Source organism: Stigmatopora argus, chromosome 1 (assembly GCF_051989625.1).
Source record: "Stigmatopora argus isolate UIUO_Sarg chromosome 1, RoL_Sarg_1.0, whole genome shotgun sequence".
NCBI classification, from domain to species: Eukaryota; Metazoa; Chordata; class Actinopteri; order Syngnathiformes; family Syngnathidae; genus Stigmatopora; species Stigmatopora argus.
Genome location: NC_135387.1, coordinates 12,913,201 through 12,931,206, shown reverse-complemented (window position 1 = coordinate 12,931,206; position 18,006 = coordinate 12,913,201). Strand labels below are relative to the sequence as shown.

The 18,006-nt window shown below is 42.0% G+C and overlaps 1 protein-coding gene across 18 annotated transcripts in view; it reads left to right on the top strand.

Moving 5' to 3' along the window:
• The window catches only part of camta1a (calmodulin binding transcription activator 1a), a 286,785-nt gene that overhangs the window by 239,125 nt on the left and 29,654 nt on the right, over positions 1 to 18,006 (top strand). For 15 of the 18 annotated variants that reach the window (XM_077597899.1, XM_077597870.1, XM_077597980.1 and 12 more), the window contains 2 exons: positions 13,704 to 13,857; positions 17,546 to 17,686. In XM_077597899.1, the coding sequence (XP_077454025.1) occupies positions 13,704 to 13,857; positions 17,546 to 17,686 (295 nt within the window). The remainder of the gene's footprint in view (positions 1 to 13,703; positions 13,858 to 17,545; positions 17,687 to 18,006) is intronic. The other 3 variants (XM_077597989.1, XM_077597908.1, XM_077597889.1) reach the window with 1 other exon arrangement.

The following is an 18,006-nucleotide window of genomic DNA, read 5'->3' as shown; positions in this document are numbered from 1 at the left end:
GTAGGACCAAGTGGTACGTGTGTGCAATAATAATAGCCCGAATCCCACCCGTGCTTCCTTGTTACTATTTTTAGAGAATGTGTTCAAAGGTCTCTTTACAATACTGTCCACATCCACATATATGAATACACACAGTGGGCTAAATGTCCCCATTCTATTCTCATGAGAGTTTTCCCCTCATTGCTCCTGCGGTTCCCAGGCGATATGGGTGCACTATTTTTCTGTGTGTTGTTGGATGGGAATGCCTCACATTAAATGTTTTTTATAAATTCATTTTTTTAATATTACAACAGTAGTTTACTGTCAATTGGAACCATTCGGTGTATTGAACAAACTAGAAATTCCAGTTGGATTTTGATCAGCAGGGACATACTATCTTGCAGTGTTTCCCAACACACCTTGACCTGTTTAATTGTTTTGTGTCCCTTGGCTCAATTGTGTGGCTTTATGAGTGAAATTGTATATCTTTATGGTTAGATCCCAAGTAGTGCCCACTGCCAGTATAGTACAAAAGCCATCCAACCACTCCCAATTTCTCACCTTCATTTTCTCCCCCCAGCTCTCTGTCCCTCTTTAACACCACAGTAAAATTAAATGCAGGATCATCTTCGTTGTCCCGCGATAGCTCAAGGGTTTCTACTCTTATTACACAAAATATTTCATACATATATTATATTCCTAAATAATCATATTAAGTCTTGTGTGAAGGTATTACTATGCAAGGCCTTTGTGTGAATTCAAGTATGACACTAATTATAAATGTTCCATATTAGAAACTGAATTAAATACCGCAGACTGTGTTATTCGGGTAAAACAATTACTTTAGTAAATAATTGGGCATTCCGCTGTGGTCTGTTGTTAAGCTTATTGCCAAACTCCTGAAGAATGAAGGCTTCTTAGTTATTGTACAGAAATGAGTTGCAGCCCAAATATGTTGGGACACGACCCTAAGAGTTCCCAAATGCCACTTGTCTGTGAATGTTTGACTCCAATCAGGCTGAGGCTGGCAGATCTGAGCCTGGGAAGACCTCATCTCTTTCCAGATTCATCCCTGTAGATTTGTTCGACTAAGTAGTGCCATGGTGTTGATGTTGGAGAGGTTTGGAGTGGCAAGCGCGGCAGCGGTGCAGCGTATGTGTGGCTCTCCTGAGCCAATGGGGCTTGGCATGAAGCGCCAACATATGTTCATGGCCAGGCTTCCTCTTTTCCTCTTCCGTCTCTCTCTTACTTTCCCTCTCCCAGCTCACTCTTGATAACCCTCAATTTAGCCACAACCTTGTTCTTCTTTTGTTTTGCTCTCCTTCAGCCTAGGACAGAGATCAAAGTGTATTGGAGTCCTCTGAGGATAGCCCAAATTATATGAGAGAAGCTCACGTTCGCTCTCCTTTGTCATTTTTGTCATCTGGCACAGGATGAGAGAATATTCAGAGCAGCAGGTACTATGTTGTGGCTGTAGGGTGATTTCAATGTCATTTATTTCTTAATTCATTTATGTCTTTCCAACATTTGGTCACGAACAATTTGGCCTGTCCCCACCCCACGTTGACTTTGGCTGGTGTTCAAACACATCCCAAATTTAAACAGTCCCTCTATGCGCACACCTCTCCTGGTGTCCTAACTATGTCCTACATAGCCCAATCCAGCTGTTGCAGGCTTCCACTCCACCCCTCTCACTGCCTCCTCATCTTGCCTGCCTCTTGGACCAGTAAATGCAAGCTCATTTGCAAGTTAGATAAATCCTTTGAATGTATTATTGATGCAAACAAATTAGCCTGTAGGCCCCAGACAATACCTAATGGAGCCTTGGCTTTCGGGTGAGGTAGTTTCCAACGAGGGCACAGTCGGTGTTTGGCGATTGATGCCTGCTCCTATGCTCTGTAATTATTTCTCCTACAAATTATTCTGCTCTTCTGATGCCATTTGGGATTTAAAGTTAATGTATGATTTCAACCCAGCCACATTCATTAGTTTATTAAAGAAATAAAAGACAGGCAATTAGATAACTGGGATGAAGCCCCAGAAATGAATGGATGTGTCATTATTTAAGTTTATGCATGCTGTTCTTAATTCGCAAGGGTTTATGTTGGTTTTGGAGAAAGTTCTGTTATCTTGCTGCATGCAGACTCATGCACTCGTTATACGAATTGTTGTGTTTATATGAACACCATTAAGTTCAATGTAAACCTGATTAAGGCAGTATCAAGTAAAACATTCATGAAGATATTCATTTTAGATCTAAAACTATCACATGCAATGTTGGTTGTTAAAGTAAAATAAAGTGTAAAAAAATGAGAATTTTACATTATGCCCTGTTTATTTTTATTTTTTTTCTCATAACAACCAACTCCATGTTGACAGTCATACTCACTCACCAAAACAAAATTTGGATATCATATTTTATCCTTAATTCACAATGCTGACATTATTACAGAAAATTTTCAAAGTCCAAAGATCCAAAGTGTTCCATTGCTGCCATCTGACGGCGCTTTTCCAGAAGTAAAATTGTTACCCCATTGAAAAACATTATTGAAGAATTTATTCATCAATGGCGTTGAATGCTTTGAATGCCTTGAATGTTTTTTGTAAAGTGATCAGTATACTCAGCAATGGCAGTGAAATAGTTAACTCTCGATACCCAATAAGGCTTTGATATTATTGAATGCAGAATTGGAACACATTTTAAAAAGAATTAAAGGTAACTTTTGTCTCATTCCATCACATCGTACAGGTAAAACAGGATTGTTTTAGAACGGATGTAAATACATAATCTAGACCCGGTTTTATTCAGAATAAATTCAGCAGATGCCTATGTTGCATTTTTTTTCTAGAAATAGGCCGATGTCTTTGACCAAGTTCTAATGGAATAAAAGTTCTGCCCTGCTGTTGAAAACTACACCAAGACGTCTATACACAGTTGCAGTCTATGGAAGTTGGCAAGAGTAAGGGTCGTGAAACCAGAATAGAACATGGGGCAATTAGAGATCAGAGAAAGGAGGAAGGACTGCTCTGTCCTGCGTGATTAGGACCCTTTATTGATCAGACTAGGGAGGCCAAGACGGGGAGGGCAAGGAGAGGCCTCGTGGGCACAGGCCCCATCTCTCTGGTGTCTTTGACTTTTTTTTCCTGCAAGCTGGCATGTGCAGCCATCATATGCATCAAAGGCTTTTTCTCTATTCAAACAGTCGATCTCACATGCATACTTACAGATGGATACAACTCAAAGTTGTGATACAGTTGCACCAAAATTGTTTACTATCCTCTCCAAATATTTACAAACATCGCTGTAGATTTGTACATCACATTATTGGGAACATTTTTGTTTAAAATGAATTTAAAAAAAGACTCAGTGCTGGTGGTCAATCATGTACAGAGTTGTTGAGCAAATAACACAAATTGTGAAGGAGTCATCTCAACCTCATCAAATTATGTCACACGCCAGCCTGGCTTGAAAAATGTGTTGTCACTGAGAAAAACAAATAAAACACAAACACATTTTCCACTGACTTCTTTAACTACTGATTAGAATGTTCACACTCTGATCATCATTACTGCACTTCACCTTGCTTCCTCACTTCTAATGTTGACCCTCATCCTCTTACAAGCATTCTTCCATCCCACTACACTCCCCAACAAACGCATTGATACCTGCTTGCAATATTAATCAGCTCTTTATGATGGGGTTATCTATTACATTTTGCCTTTTATTCATAATGTGTTGACAAATGAGTCCTTATACTCTCTCTCATGCTATCTCATACGTACACAGTTTATTATTCGGCTGAAACTTTGTCAATCTTATGCCTTTCCGTCTAGATCAGTCTCTATCATATCTGCAGCTCCTTAATCATGAATGAAGTGCCCATTGACCCAATCCAATAGAGAGCAGGTGCTGAGGGTGTACTGCACTGGGAGTCTGGATCTGAAGTGGGGTTTGGCGTCTTTTGGGGCGCGTCATATAGTCTCGCTGGCATACTTTTACACAAAACAAAACAAAACCCAAGTGTGAGTCTGGTTTTGTCTTTGTGTGATGCATGATTCATGAGACGACGCCTTCATCTCACCGAGACACCTTCAACAATTTTGAGACGTGGTGCTCTTAACAGCTTAATGTTGTTGCCTCGCTTTGCGTCTCTTCTGGCTGATTAAAATGGCACTCCAGGCCTGGTGGTGCTCTGCCTCATAACGGATTAGGTGTTATGAGAAACATGGCTTCCAGAAGAGTTGATTATTAACCCCAATTCACCCGACATATTCTGATTTGACCATTTCACAGAATAAATACCGTCACTTTTGAAGTCGTCGAAAATCGCATATAAGAGATGTCCCAATGTTTTAAAAAAATTGCCTTTTCTCATTTTCTTCAGTTGTTACTTTACTTTTGTTCTCTTTTGCAACACAGCACATCCAACTTTGACTGTGTCAGTGCGTGTGTGAGCACTGCGAAGCAAAGAATAGCCAGCAAAGTGCCACATCAGCACCTGGTCTTTAATGATTAATACCATATTGATGGTCTCAATTAATTTCCTAGTACACTACCAGGAGGCTGCGGTCGCTCCGTCTCTGTCACAGTCCCACGCTTGTTTTGGGACTCCACTTTGTGGCAGCTGCCGGATGGAGATAGTCTGCTTTTTTGCCAACTCAACATAGCACAATTTTGCAGCACCATGTACCAAACATGCATGTATCTTGCAGCAGCGGTCCGTGACTTTTCTAACGACGACTTCAACTATGTCTGAATCAATCCAACCCTCAAAAACTATTTTATGGCTACAAAACCTCTATTGCAACTACAGGTGTGACACATAAAAAAACATCAATAATAACCTCATACAATTGAAATATTATTTAGGAATATAGCCATATTTTACTCACCAAAATCCTTTTTACCTGTACACAATATCCATCCTCCTTTCTTTCCTCCTTCTTTTCTATTGCCATCGAAGCTAATGCTGAAAGTCGAGCCTGTCCTGTCGTATTTCTAGTAAACGTTTTTATTCGATTTAGTGCTGAAAATGTTCGTTCCCGGTTGTGACAGGCTTGCTTGCTTTGGAGTTGTCCGACCTTTCTTAATGATGTCCAGCTTTTTTTCTTGAAAAGTCCGTCTTGAAAATGGCTTTGACAGTAAATCTGCAAAGAAATCCATTTCTTCTCCTCCTTCAGCCATTGCGGGTTGACAAAACCACATTAAATCAACACAATAATATATTTGCTTGTGCAGCTCGCTAAAGATACAGCTTACTAGCTCTGGCTAGTCCACTCTATCTTTAGCCAATCATAGTTGGTGAAAGCGATGACGTATCCCTACGCCTGCGACAAGGCAATGACGTATCCCTATGCCTGCGAGAAGGCCTTGGTGTCACCAATTCTGATTGGTTAAAGCAACAGTCTTATCGACGCTTGTTTAATGCAGCAGAGCCTGCAGAACTGATTGTGAAGGCCTTGAGGGAGATTTCTGACCCTGGCAACAAATAATGGCTGAAATGTGATTGGTTAAATGCTTCAATATGAAAACACACATCTGGAAGCAGTGCAACCAGGGGGAAAAGCAATGAAAGGAAGCTAACAGACAATTTTGAATTATTTAATAAGTATTCATGGACAAAATATCAGTCTGTGATTCAGATATTTCTTAGGCCAGCAGAGAAGGCCTTGAAGGCCCTGATGGCACACCACTGATATCTTGTATGCACACGGGAAGACTATTACATAGCAACTCAATGCTAAGTTGATGAAATAAGATGTAAGATGCCAAATTCTTGTTGAATCATTTTAAAGATATTTTTGTACCATTTATCTTGCCAAAAAAAACAGAGGCACTGAGATTTACCTAGTCTTTTTTGTACAATCCCTGCAAAACTTTTTTACGCATTTGAAGCTAGTGGAAACATTGCATTGCATTTGGAATTTTTCTTTTACCACCTGGCTTGCTCTACTTTTTCATTTTTGTAATAACTGTGTTTTTGATACTTATTTATCCCCAAGATCATCTCTCTACAACCTGGTTTGACAAGCTGTGCCGTCATCAGACCTGCTCAGTGAATCAACTGACAGTCAATACTGCCCCCTTAGAAGTGTGGAGGAAATGTGCTATTTTTCCGTGGGTTCGTCAGATTTGTAGTGGTGTGTTTCCTCCCTTTCACGCTTTTGCTCTCTTCGTTATTCCCCCGTAAGCTATTCATGACGTCTTATCTCTGGATACTCGTTACTTCACCCCATAAAGCCCTCCATCTTTTTCTAATACGCATTGTTTATAGCAAACTCACTCTCTCATTCTGTCACACAACCAACAGAAGCTTTTTTTCCACGTGGCCCAACATACCACAAGTTGCTAGGAAACCATCTCGTCGTTTGTAAGTACTTTTTTTATACTCGGAACACCCATTTGTTTGGTGTTTGTGTGTGTCAGGTTCGCCATTAGACATTTCCAAATTCACCCACAACTAAAGAAGAAAAGACAGTCTTCTGGATTTTTTTCTTGCAAGGAGAACGGCCGCTGCGGCAGCTTCCCGACTCCATTTTAACCTTACACATCTTTTCTGTTGCTTTATTACATTTGGTGGCCCCGATTACATGGATGCCTCAACTCTAAAGGGAGGGGTGGAAAACATATTGGGACGTCTGGGTGTGTTTATCTTCGTGCGTGCATGTGAGTTAAGCCTAGTACATGTGTACCAAAACACGTCCCCAATAGTCAAAAAAGATAAGGACCAAAGCATCAGGAAGCCTCCTGTATCGTCCGTGGTGGTCGGCAGATGCCGCAGGTGCAGTGCTCAGGGCAGGTTCCCAGTACTCCAAGGCATCTTGGCTCCTCTTTGTTTAGCTTATACTTCATTGCAAGCAAGTAGGTTAATAACAATGTGCACATACCTAAGGGTAAGCCAAGCATTCTTTAATAGCAAGACCAAGGTTATACTTTGTTGCAGGCAAATATATGATAAAATGAAATAAAAACCCTGACAGTGCGTGAGCATGCAGGAGTTTTTATGAATCTGAGCTCCTCAATTTGTTCTAGTAATATCACTGAGGTCTTTGTGTATGACATAGCCCACAGTTTAAGCAGGCCTTGACTCCGGTCATCGTATGATGTTTTTATGTGTACACATCTTCATGTATTGTATGTACGTGTATGTTTGACTGAGCGTCTTTTCTTTTGCAACTTGCACAAGCACGTTGCTCCTTTCTCACCCCTGGCAGCTCCTATGCATGAAGTTCTTGTTCGCCAGATGATGGCGCATAGATAGCGTGCCTTGTCAATTGGCACCGGGAGAAAGACACTGTGATCAAATCAGACCTACCGGTAATATGAACACGACTGAGAGCAGATGTGAAGATATCAAAAGGGATGGCGTCGGCTGTTTAGTTGCTACCCAAAATTTGTACAATTCCCCGAAGAAATCCAGAAAACAGATTGAAAAAGAACACAGGAGAGTTTATTGTGAGTCTAAGACAAAAGAAAAGAAGAAACAGAAAGGTACCTTGAAGCAAGAGCTTTTGTGTTTCTCAGTCTCACCTGTCTGTCCAGTGAATATTAGGATCAGCGCCATGGGCAGTGCCAAGGCTATTATGATATCCATGTGGGTTCCTGATGGTCTTTTCTCAGCCTACTCCAGAGCAGCACAGCGCATCTCACTTGGGACCACCTCATCTAATGGAGAGTGTGCTCTATGAGTTTCTCAGAAAGAATAAGTTGGCCGTAAACCGTGAGTTGAGTTGTGGCAGCTAAAGGGACTAAAATGCCTCACTGCCCAGCTTACCGCTTGACTTACTGCTTGCCTGCTTTGGCATCAAGCGTGCTCCTCCATATTCAGCCTCTGAACACTGGCCTTTTGCACTTTTATTCTAATGCATGCAGGCGCTCGGCAAAGCGACCAACTCACCTCGCTTTTGCTGTGATGCAGTGCACAAATAATATGTTTCAAAGCAGGGGAGGAGCCACATACCGAAATAGGGGACCACTCTCTCTCTCACAGACACCAAGAAAAGCTAAATGCACTCAAATATCTGCACAAACATACACACACACAGTTTCATTGCCCCACTCAGAGTGAAGCAGTTCTGCCCCTCTAAGCTGAGTTATTTAAAGCCCCCGCTCTCAACTCCATCGAAGTGATTATGTGCTCCTGAATTAAACATCACAGGCCCCAGCCCCTGGCTTCCTTCAAAACACGCTCAAACATGCCGGCCTCTTCCTGTTCCTGAAAAGTTCCAGCATGTGCCTTTTTATATCTTCTCACGAGTACACGAGGTAGCAAAGGTAGTGAGGTGGAGTTTTCCTAAATCAGGACCAGCTACTGGGCCTTCTGCTCTCCAATTCCTCTTTGAGACCTGAGACAGGGGTAATTCAAGTTCAGCCTGGTTGGGTTTGCTACCTGCACGACGCAGCACTTTATCAGTAACTGGGGAAAAGGAGGGATGTATTTGGGAGTCGAAGCAGTGCTCAAGATACCCTAATTAGGCTGAAAGAGGGCGGGAATCAGATTTCGATTATGGATTACTCTGATGCTACCCAGACAAGAGCTTCAGGCTATTTGCTGTCTTGTTGCGAGTGTTTGGCATGAGGTTTTATTTACGTCTGTGTATGCGTTGGCGCTCCATGTGTGGCTGCGAGAGGCGAGGCGTTTGCCAGCCACCCCCGCAATTCAACACGCACCCGTTGGCAGGGAAAGGTTCAAAGCAAAAACAGGAACTCTCCTCGTGCCTCATGGTAGTGAACCTGCAGAATCGCCCAGGCGGTTGACCTTGAAATGAACGGTAATGTTTGTACACAAGATGTGAGCGATGTGGTGTTTAAGTGAGCAACCTTAGTGCCCGAGGCCAGAAGGCTCCCAAATGAATAGCACTCATCAGTGGCGCCTGCAACCATATGAGACTCGTAATGTAGGGTTCTCCTCAAATAGCGAAGATCTCGCATGCATGTATAATTCTGCCAACTCCACAAACTATAACATGCCTCCAATTGATCTATTTTTGGTATCAACCTACCTCCCTGCCATTTTTTCACTACGCAAATTTGTAATGTGTGTGTGGGCGTGAACTAGTCTGATGTCAGATGATACATTTCTGCCCTGTTGCTGATTTCATTTTATTCCCTTTGTCAAACAAACTTGGAATGCACATAACAGCTGCTATATATGCCCTCAGACCCTAGTCCAAGACACAGAGCATCGGTCTAGTAAAAGATATAGAGTTCGAAACGAATAAAAATAATACACATTACGTAATTTTCTTGTCTTAAAGAAACAGATCCATGGTGATTTGCGGAATGTCAGGTCACCACCGTACATCGAGCTAGACCGAAACCAGCAAGCACATTTATGTGACTGACGTTCTACAGCAAAAAGACAGACCGCAAATTCTCACATACAAGAAAATGCAGTCAAGCTAGCAGATGCACTCACACTCCATTCATTGTGCTCATTCTCTATGCATATTGATGTGCGTGTACTAAGCAACATACAAACATGTGCCTCCAGACACTCATTCACACTCTATTTATAATTCATTGTAGCCAGCCAAACAACACATAAAGGTGACAATACATCCACAAGGAAACATGGCAACACAAGTCCCTCTACTCTTTGTTACTGCCTTGATGTAGAATTTTCGTGACAAAACAATTGACTGTTCCCATTTTTTTAATATAATTTGTTCATTGAAAGGAATATCCCAATAGCCTGTGAGTACAAAGCTTCTGCATAATCGCTGGCTCTTTTTGTCCTTTGCCTGTTGTTCTCATTCCACCTTAAAGTGAAGGCAAGCATGTCTGCTCTACTATTTCTTCCACTTTGATTGGCTTTGTAGCCCCAATTCTTCTTCTTTGTGGGGATATATGTATCAGTGGGGAACAAGGGTTTCCCCCGAACCTCCCCCCTGGTTGTTCTGTGTTCCGTGATGCATCCCTTCTCAATTAAGATGCTTTCATGTTAATGGTGTTCTTATCACATCCGTGCCGGGCCTCTCTAAGCAAAAGCCCAACATACAGTCGAAAACGAGCTCCGGATCCGGCTGCTTTGTTTTTGTGTCTGCTGGGTATTCTTGTCTGTGTCCTTTTGACTTTCAGTGCATCTCTGTCTCTGACTAGACTGAGCTTGCTGCACCTTGTGGCTTATTAAACTATCCTAAGTTGTCGGAGGCTCGGTAGTTACGTGGAGGTGTTCCAAGAGGGAGGCAGATTCGTGGCTGGGGTCACAAAGGCTTAATGAGACAGCAGACAGATGACGTGGCTAGCCTCAGCCAACAGATTCCACTCTTCGTTTCTTGTAGCCGCGTGATCCCATTTTAGCAGACGTTGAAGGTCATTGTATCCATCTCCATCTAACGCTGTCTACATTCTGTCTAATGGTCAGCTTCATTAGCCAAACTATTGCCTACCTTGGTTTCTTCTTTCCATTTCTTGTCTAGCAGAGTAGAACAAGGTTTGTGACCTCAGGACAAGGTAGGCAGCCACTGATAGATTGCAGGAGGCTGCTTTAAAGTGCGTGGGTGCCAGAGAAAACCTGTTGCCTGGCTACAAGATCACCTTCAGTCACTGGTTGCGATGGCAATATCTTGCATATGCCCGTGTGTTATCACATAACTTCTTTTTTTTTTTTTTTACTCGTTTCTCATACGCAAAGCATGAATGGTAACTGTGTGCGTGGACGCACACATCCATGTACTTTGTCGGATTTATGTGAAGGCAATCCATCCCCCCCACCCACTCAGCAGGCCTTTCGCCCCATGGCTGACTCTCAGAGACTCTGCTTGCAATTAGTTGAACATCTATCCATCTGTTCTAGGGAGGTGCAATAAACATGAACACAAACACTGTCTGGAGACATTTAACACTGGCTGTAATAAGAAGCTTTTTGCGTGTTCACAGACATCATTGCGCAACCATGCGTTTATTCATAGACTTGATCCATAGATTCATACAAACCCGGGCATTTAGACACGGACGCCACAGGCGTCAAAGCCTTCCTTCCGCAGCTGAGATAAGAAAGAAGAGGATCCCTTTGGGAAGCGGGCAAAAGCAACCCAAAGACCACATTATACAATTAATCAATAACTTAATGAGATCTAATTTTCTCTGGAAAAGAGTATCGAGGAAAAAAAGTTACCCCTCAGCCTTTTCCTACCCTTTGCCGAGGTTGCGATATTGCGTGGTGAAAAAAGACAGCAGCCAGTAGGAAATTAAATTAAATCACCATCCTGATAGATTTATGTGGCACTTTACATTTTCATTGTGTTGATTTCTCTTCTCTGTTCTCTTTAATGGGGAGGTGTGCACAAATGTGGAGGGTGTAGCTCAGTGTGAGAAGTGTGAAAGAAGGAAAACAAGATTGCGGTGAAAGTGTTTTTCTCTAGCTATAGTGCAAGAGATTTAAATTCAAGTAACACACATTATTCGGCTTTGAATGAGCTTTAAACTTGTTATATGGGCTTTAAGCATTGAATGATTATCACTTTTACCTCCCAGAGGAGCTCAAAATTCTGATTAATCGAGGAAATTGATTGCCTTGATTAAGTTTAATCCTGTATCTAATAAAGTGAAGCACTGCATTATGAATTTTTGATTTGACTAAAAAACCTCAGTTGTTCAAGTGGCAAAGGTGAACGAAGTTCTTACTAAAACAATTCTAGAATGATACATTGGTACAATGATAAATGCTTGTTTATTATGACCTGCATAATGCAGTGTATAATGTATATATGTACGACATTGTGTCTTGTATACCTTATCCTATATACCGTATTTTCCTAACTTTATTTCGAACAGTACAAGTCGACAGGCACGGATAACAGTGCTGGTGATAGGTGCTAACTTAAGGAGCCCTGCATGCAATAAGCCCTTCACACAGTTTTGCTCAATAGTCAGCTCAACAGCATTGCTGTTCTCTGCATTATCTCCCAGCTCAGGGTTACTCATTTCAATTGAACAAATTGTCATCCAGCTAGCCTCCAAAATATTCTGTTTATATTCCATTCTCCACTAAGACCACATTTCTTTCATTCATGTAGCTACTTTTTGTATTTTAAAGTCCCTTTTTAATATTTGCCGACACTCGACTTATAGTCCAGAAAATACGAACATCAGCTCATCATTGATCTGATGTTAAAGGTATTGTCTCACAACCCAAAGAATACAGCTTTAGACATTGACAGCTATTTTAATGAGATTAGCTGTGGGCGGTTGTCATCAGAATGTGCTTTAGCATTTATGATAGAGAAGATTAGAGCAAGTTTTGGTGGAGGTGTTTGCAATTTTATCTGATTGCCTGTTAAATCGAGAATAAAAATGTGACCTGCAAAAAATATATTTAAAAAAAAAACACCATATATTTGTTGTTAAATTGTTAATGGTTTTGACCTCATTTGAAACATCAGTGTGCTTGTTGTGCACTCACATAGATTTAATCCAAAACAGTGAGCGGCATGATATAGACTAGCAGAAGAAAGCTGTGGCTGTATCAAAACACAATGTTTTTTTCTATTTACATTTAAATAACATTTTTTTAGTTACAAGGGGCCACTACCATTCTACCTGAGCCCGCTCTTTGTTAAATCGTAAATCTCTTTCCCTGTCTTTTAAATTGAGGTTTAACTGTATACGTGCTTGCGCCGTCTCTGCATTCTGAAGCGAAGATGGAGGACATGGCTTTGTCGTTGACACAGCTGGTAGTGCCATCTGGGGGCACGGCTCACCAACCTGCGCCATCTGCATCCAAACAGGACAGCCGCCATTGTATAGTGTCCATATCAATGACAGGAGACGAGCAAAGCAGCGAGAGAGCATTTTGCGACGTGCTGACGTGAGGTCACCAGAGAGGGCGGCAGTTGTTTGTATGTTTGGGGGTCTTTTTCACACAAGTAATTGTTTTTCTGGGCCTGCTCGCCCTCAGCCAAACCCTTGTCTGATGAAAGGGGAGAAAGCGAGACGGAACGCTGGTGTCTGGTCCCCTGATTAATGGTGTACACAGCGAGAGGGCGCACAGACGTGCTGTAGCCGCGCCTTGATTTATTTGCCACTTAGTCCTGATGAAGCTTCAACCTGCAGTTGCACACACATGTTGTCATTGCATTTTTCTAGATCAGCCTCTTTGCTGTTTGTCCATTTTCGCGTCTTGTTTAGTTGAATTTAGCCACTTGCTTCTAATTATTGATGTTTCCTTTATTTTCTATTTTTTTCTCTCTGCTGCTGTCCCTTAAGAGTAGTGGGCATCAAGTACATCTAAGACAGAACACTGGTTTCAGAGTTCAATGATAATTCCAAAGCCATCATGAAGTGTAATGTTACTTAATTTTGGAAGTTCGATTGTTCCTTATAACCTGAAACAAGGCTAGGGGTGGCATTATTTTTTGGGCAACGTATCAACTTACCATATGGGATGACTTGACGAGATGCCATCAATATGTTGCATAAGTGTACACACATTCAAATGGAAGGATGTAAGCACACACATCCAAAGACATGCTCGGACAGATATGTACGAGTGAGATTATTTCAAGTTTGCTTTCGTGGGCTTTGTTTGTAACGCTTTGCTGTATCTACTTTGACTTCTCATCAACCAGCTGGCGCCTTTCAGCCTGCTGAAAGCACTCCCAGCTGAGCCACCGCGTCCATGTGTCACTTGCACTCTTTGCCGTAGTGTCTTTAAGAGCGTTGAACATGTTCCGCATGCGGCTGACGCCACGCATAATCTCATCTCTGTTCTCCCCCACAGAACCCGGACATTGTGCTCGTCCACTATTTGAATGTGCCAGCCATTGAGGATTGTGGGAAACCATGCGGTCCAATCCTGTGTTCCATCAATACAGACAAGAAGGAGTGGGCCAAATGGACCAAGGAGGAGCTGATCGGCCAGCTCAAGCCCATGTGTGAGTGTTTAGCGATCCATTCAGAAAATTCTATTTATAGCTCTTATTATTCAACCCTGGAAAATGGTCTATTGCATGACAGAGAGTTATTTCGTCTGGAGTTCCAGCGTTGACTCTTATTAGCTGATTGCTACTGAACTAAGTGTCCTCAGATTCTCAGTCAAGGAGCATCTCCGGTCACTGTCTGTTCATTCTTTTATGAGTGCACTGCTCTTCCTGGAACCGTTTGCAAGTCGTGGGTCAAAGGACAGCCCGTCTTATACTTCTGGCTCCACTTAGACCAGGCCGAGAGCATCACATCAGCTATCGAGTCATGTTAGCATGTAGGAGCAGGAATGTCTGACTCACCAAAAATATAACACACGCACCCTGTAACCCCCACTGCTTGTGTGCCCCGCTCTACTGGATTTATCTATGTTGTTATGGTCTTTACAGATGTTCTGTTCGACCTTAGATCTGTTTTTATGGGTCTTAGGCCTACTTAAAGACTGAGGTGATGTGGTGGAAAAAATCTGGGTTTTTCAGATGATGGTGATCCTCAAATTTGGAAGTTATATACCATAGAAAATCTTCCAGGCATGAGCATACATACCCCTAATGGCCCGTTTGTGATTTATGGAGAATCGAGCTTGAGGATGCAATGGCAGGGCAATGAATTCCAGTGGCCAATTAATAGTGCCGTGGTCAGGTAAAGATAAGCCTTAAGGCGCTCGCCCTTGCCCATAGAGCACTGACAGGTATCATCACTGAGGTTTTGTCTACATCATTATCCTCCTCACCGCTCCGCTTCCTGTCACTTTTAGGACATAAAGCCGCCAAGCTACAATGGCCCAAAGTGTTCATTACATCTGTGACTTAATGTAAAAGCAAGCACCATTTGCAGTAATGCGTTAAGTCATTAACTTTGGGAATTGTTGGGACAAAGAGGGTGACGCCTTCTAGCTACCAAGCTGCACGTAAGGGATCCATAAAGTTAAAAAAAAAGTCATGCTTTCTGTCTTTCCTCTTTCTATCCTTTCCTTCCTTTATTTCCTTTCATGGATGGCTTGAGGTAAGATCTGCAATGGAGCAACATTGTCATCTAGTGGTTCTCTTTGGTATCATTGGTTAGTCAATGTTGAAAAGAAGGGGGACCTCAAACAAGATATGGTGTTTTCACCTGGCAATTTAGTTTATCTTCACAAGCCTGTTTTTGATTTGATCTACTACACTTTGTATCAAAATTGGCATTCACATTGATAGTTTATATTTTTATGTTGTTTGTCAATGTACCTGCTTGACAGTTATTTTTTATACATCACCCTGCAGCTCTATCATTCGTCTCCCAAGAAATTGTACATACTTGAAATTTAATGAATGATTCTACACTTGATAAAGAAATCAGAGTACAAAATGATCCCAGTTATTTAATATAGTAGTTCAATCACATGTGACCTAATTTGTAAAATGCATATATGCCTATGCAAGGTCAGCAGCAGTAATATCCATTTCATTTATACATACATTCAAACGGGCCTGTGTCTTTAATGATAAGAGATGTTTTCCCTCATGTAGCAACACATGCCCTCTCTTTTCCAAAGAGGTTCTTCTGATAAACCAGCAGACCATTTCTATTTTCTTATCATTATTGTGCTAAAAGACATCCGTATACTGTCAACTTTAGCAATGCAATTGCCCTCTCCTGTCATACTCTTCTCTGTCTCTTCAATATTTTACAAAAAAAAATGACACAGAATAAAGGCAAAAGAGGACATTTCTGAATGAGTTGAGCTTGTTCTATCTCATGGCAAGGACACTGTCACATGCACACAGAGTGACTCACAGTTATTCGTAATATGACATCTCCCAACCTCACACCCTATGTTGTTTGATAGAAAAGATAGGGAGTCAAGAAGAAAGTGTGGAGAAGCCCAAAAGATTGGCATCATTGCTCACGCTAGAGTTCCATAGACAAGGCAGCCAGCTTGATTCACTCCTTTTAGTCTCACGCTATAAACACACAGCTAGCTCAACTCACCTCACTGCAGCTATCCCCCCGGCTTGCTGACAGATAGCGCATGAGCGACTTTAACAAATACTCAGACAGACAGACACAAGGCCCTTCTCCTGGCTAGGGAGAATGGGTCGAAAAAACAAGGACGGCTGAGCTCTGTTGTCATCCCATGGCGAACAGTGGCATCCTGCTGGAAGGAGCATTCCCTACATTTTTTTTTGCCACAGCTGTGTGATAATGCTCCTCACATTCACCAGTCCATCACTCTCTCTGTTACTTGAGAAATAGTAAAAACAAGTGGAGCAACTATTAGCCTCTGTTTTGCATATTATTATTTTGCCACTTCAGTGAATATCATGGACAATAAAGCTAAACGCTTGTAGAATCCACCACACTGTGCAGTTCCAAAGTTATCGAAGACTACTCGTATTAATCATCATTCAAAAATAGGGCTGACAAATATTTTCAATATATTGCCGTATGAAGTACCATAATAAGGATATCGCAATACGATGCTCTGTTTCAAATATATTGCCTAAATACCTTTTTGACAATTACATAATTCTCCATTCATTTGCCTGGTCAATTTTTCTTACGGATGCCACCTTACCATGTGACGTCACAGATCAAGGTCATACGCATGTATGATTCTTGTTTGAAGTAAGCTGCAACCAGAGACTACAGATACTAGGGTTATTAAAAGTATTGAGCTGTATCGAAACAGAAATACATACTTTATCCGGCGGAACAGGAGAAATTGATTGCAAAAATATCAATACTCTGCCCATCTTGGTTTCCCATTTATTTTCTACACAGAGAAAAAAAGAACTATTTTACATTTTTTTCATCCAACTAACATTGGAGCGTGCTTCACAGTTTTACTCCTAAATATTGTTAGAAATATGATATTTTTGTAATACTTTTTTTTAACTGAGTGAAATATGGTGCTGGATATAGTTTGATGGATGGTGACAAATGTGCTTTACTTTAACAATATCCATCCTTCCGCTTTTGCTCGCCGGCTTCACGGGGTGCTGGAGCCTATCCTAGCTGACTTTGGGCAAAAGGCTGACTACACCCTAAACTGGTGGGCAATCAGCCATAGTATTGTTTTTCTTTCTGCAGAAGTGTAACACAAAGTATCCCGGAAAGAGATATCCATCTGATTAGCTGTGTAGACTGCTTGGCAAGTCGAATAATGAAATATGCTCAGAGTATTAAGAAGTTTGATTTAGCTCATCAGGAGTTAGACTGTCTTTCCCCGAATGTGACATCATCTTGATGGTCTTTCATCCCCAAAGCTTCTATCAGTCCACAAATAGGGTTAGGTTAACTAAAAGCAGATGATGGAAGGAGTGGGCATGGCGTCACTGGTTTCAGTGCACGCGGAGAGAACACAATAGCTTGTTGACAAAGAAAAGGCAGCTGATGGAAGACGAACGTTCAGAATAAGGGAATATCACAGGGAAGACGACAAGATATTTTTCTTTGTGGTTGTGTGAGCGTCATGGTAAGCGTGATAGACAGTCACCCAAAGCAATCCCTTTGGATCCGGCACGGGGTAACTGTTGTCTGCCTTCATGAGGGGTCGTTTGACCAACATTACGATTGTCAGGTAGCAGGCAGTGGGTGGGGCGGGGCGATGGCGTGGCTGGTGGTCTGACATCTGTGTCTCCTCCTCCTCTCTCCCGGCAGTTCATGGCATCAAGTGGACTTGCAGCAACGGGAACAGCAGCTCTGGCTTCTCAGTGGAGCAGCTAGTGCAGCAGATACTGGACAGCCACCAAACTAAGCCACCTCCCCGGACTCACAACTGCCTCTGCACAGGCACGCTGGGTAAGGGCTTTAGTGACAGGGGCTTGCTCTAGGGACAACCAGGGATATACTTTGAGGATCCCAATATGTTAGAGTAGAGAATCTGGTTGTGCTTGAATGCCGTTGGGAGTGGTTTATGATAGAGGGTGCATTCTGTATTTGTATTTGTAGGTGATAGTGTTAACAGCAACATTTTTTCTCCCATCTTTATAAATCCAGTATTATAGTTCTGATGCCAGAGTGTCATGCTGCAATTCTCACTCATTCACTTTCACCCATATTCAGAGCGGTCTTTTTCGAGATTTTACTAACTACTCTGATCTGAATGAACCGAATGAAAA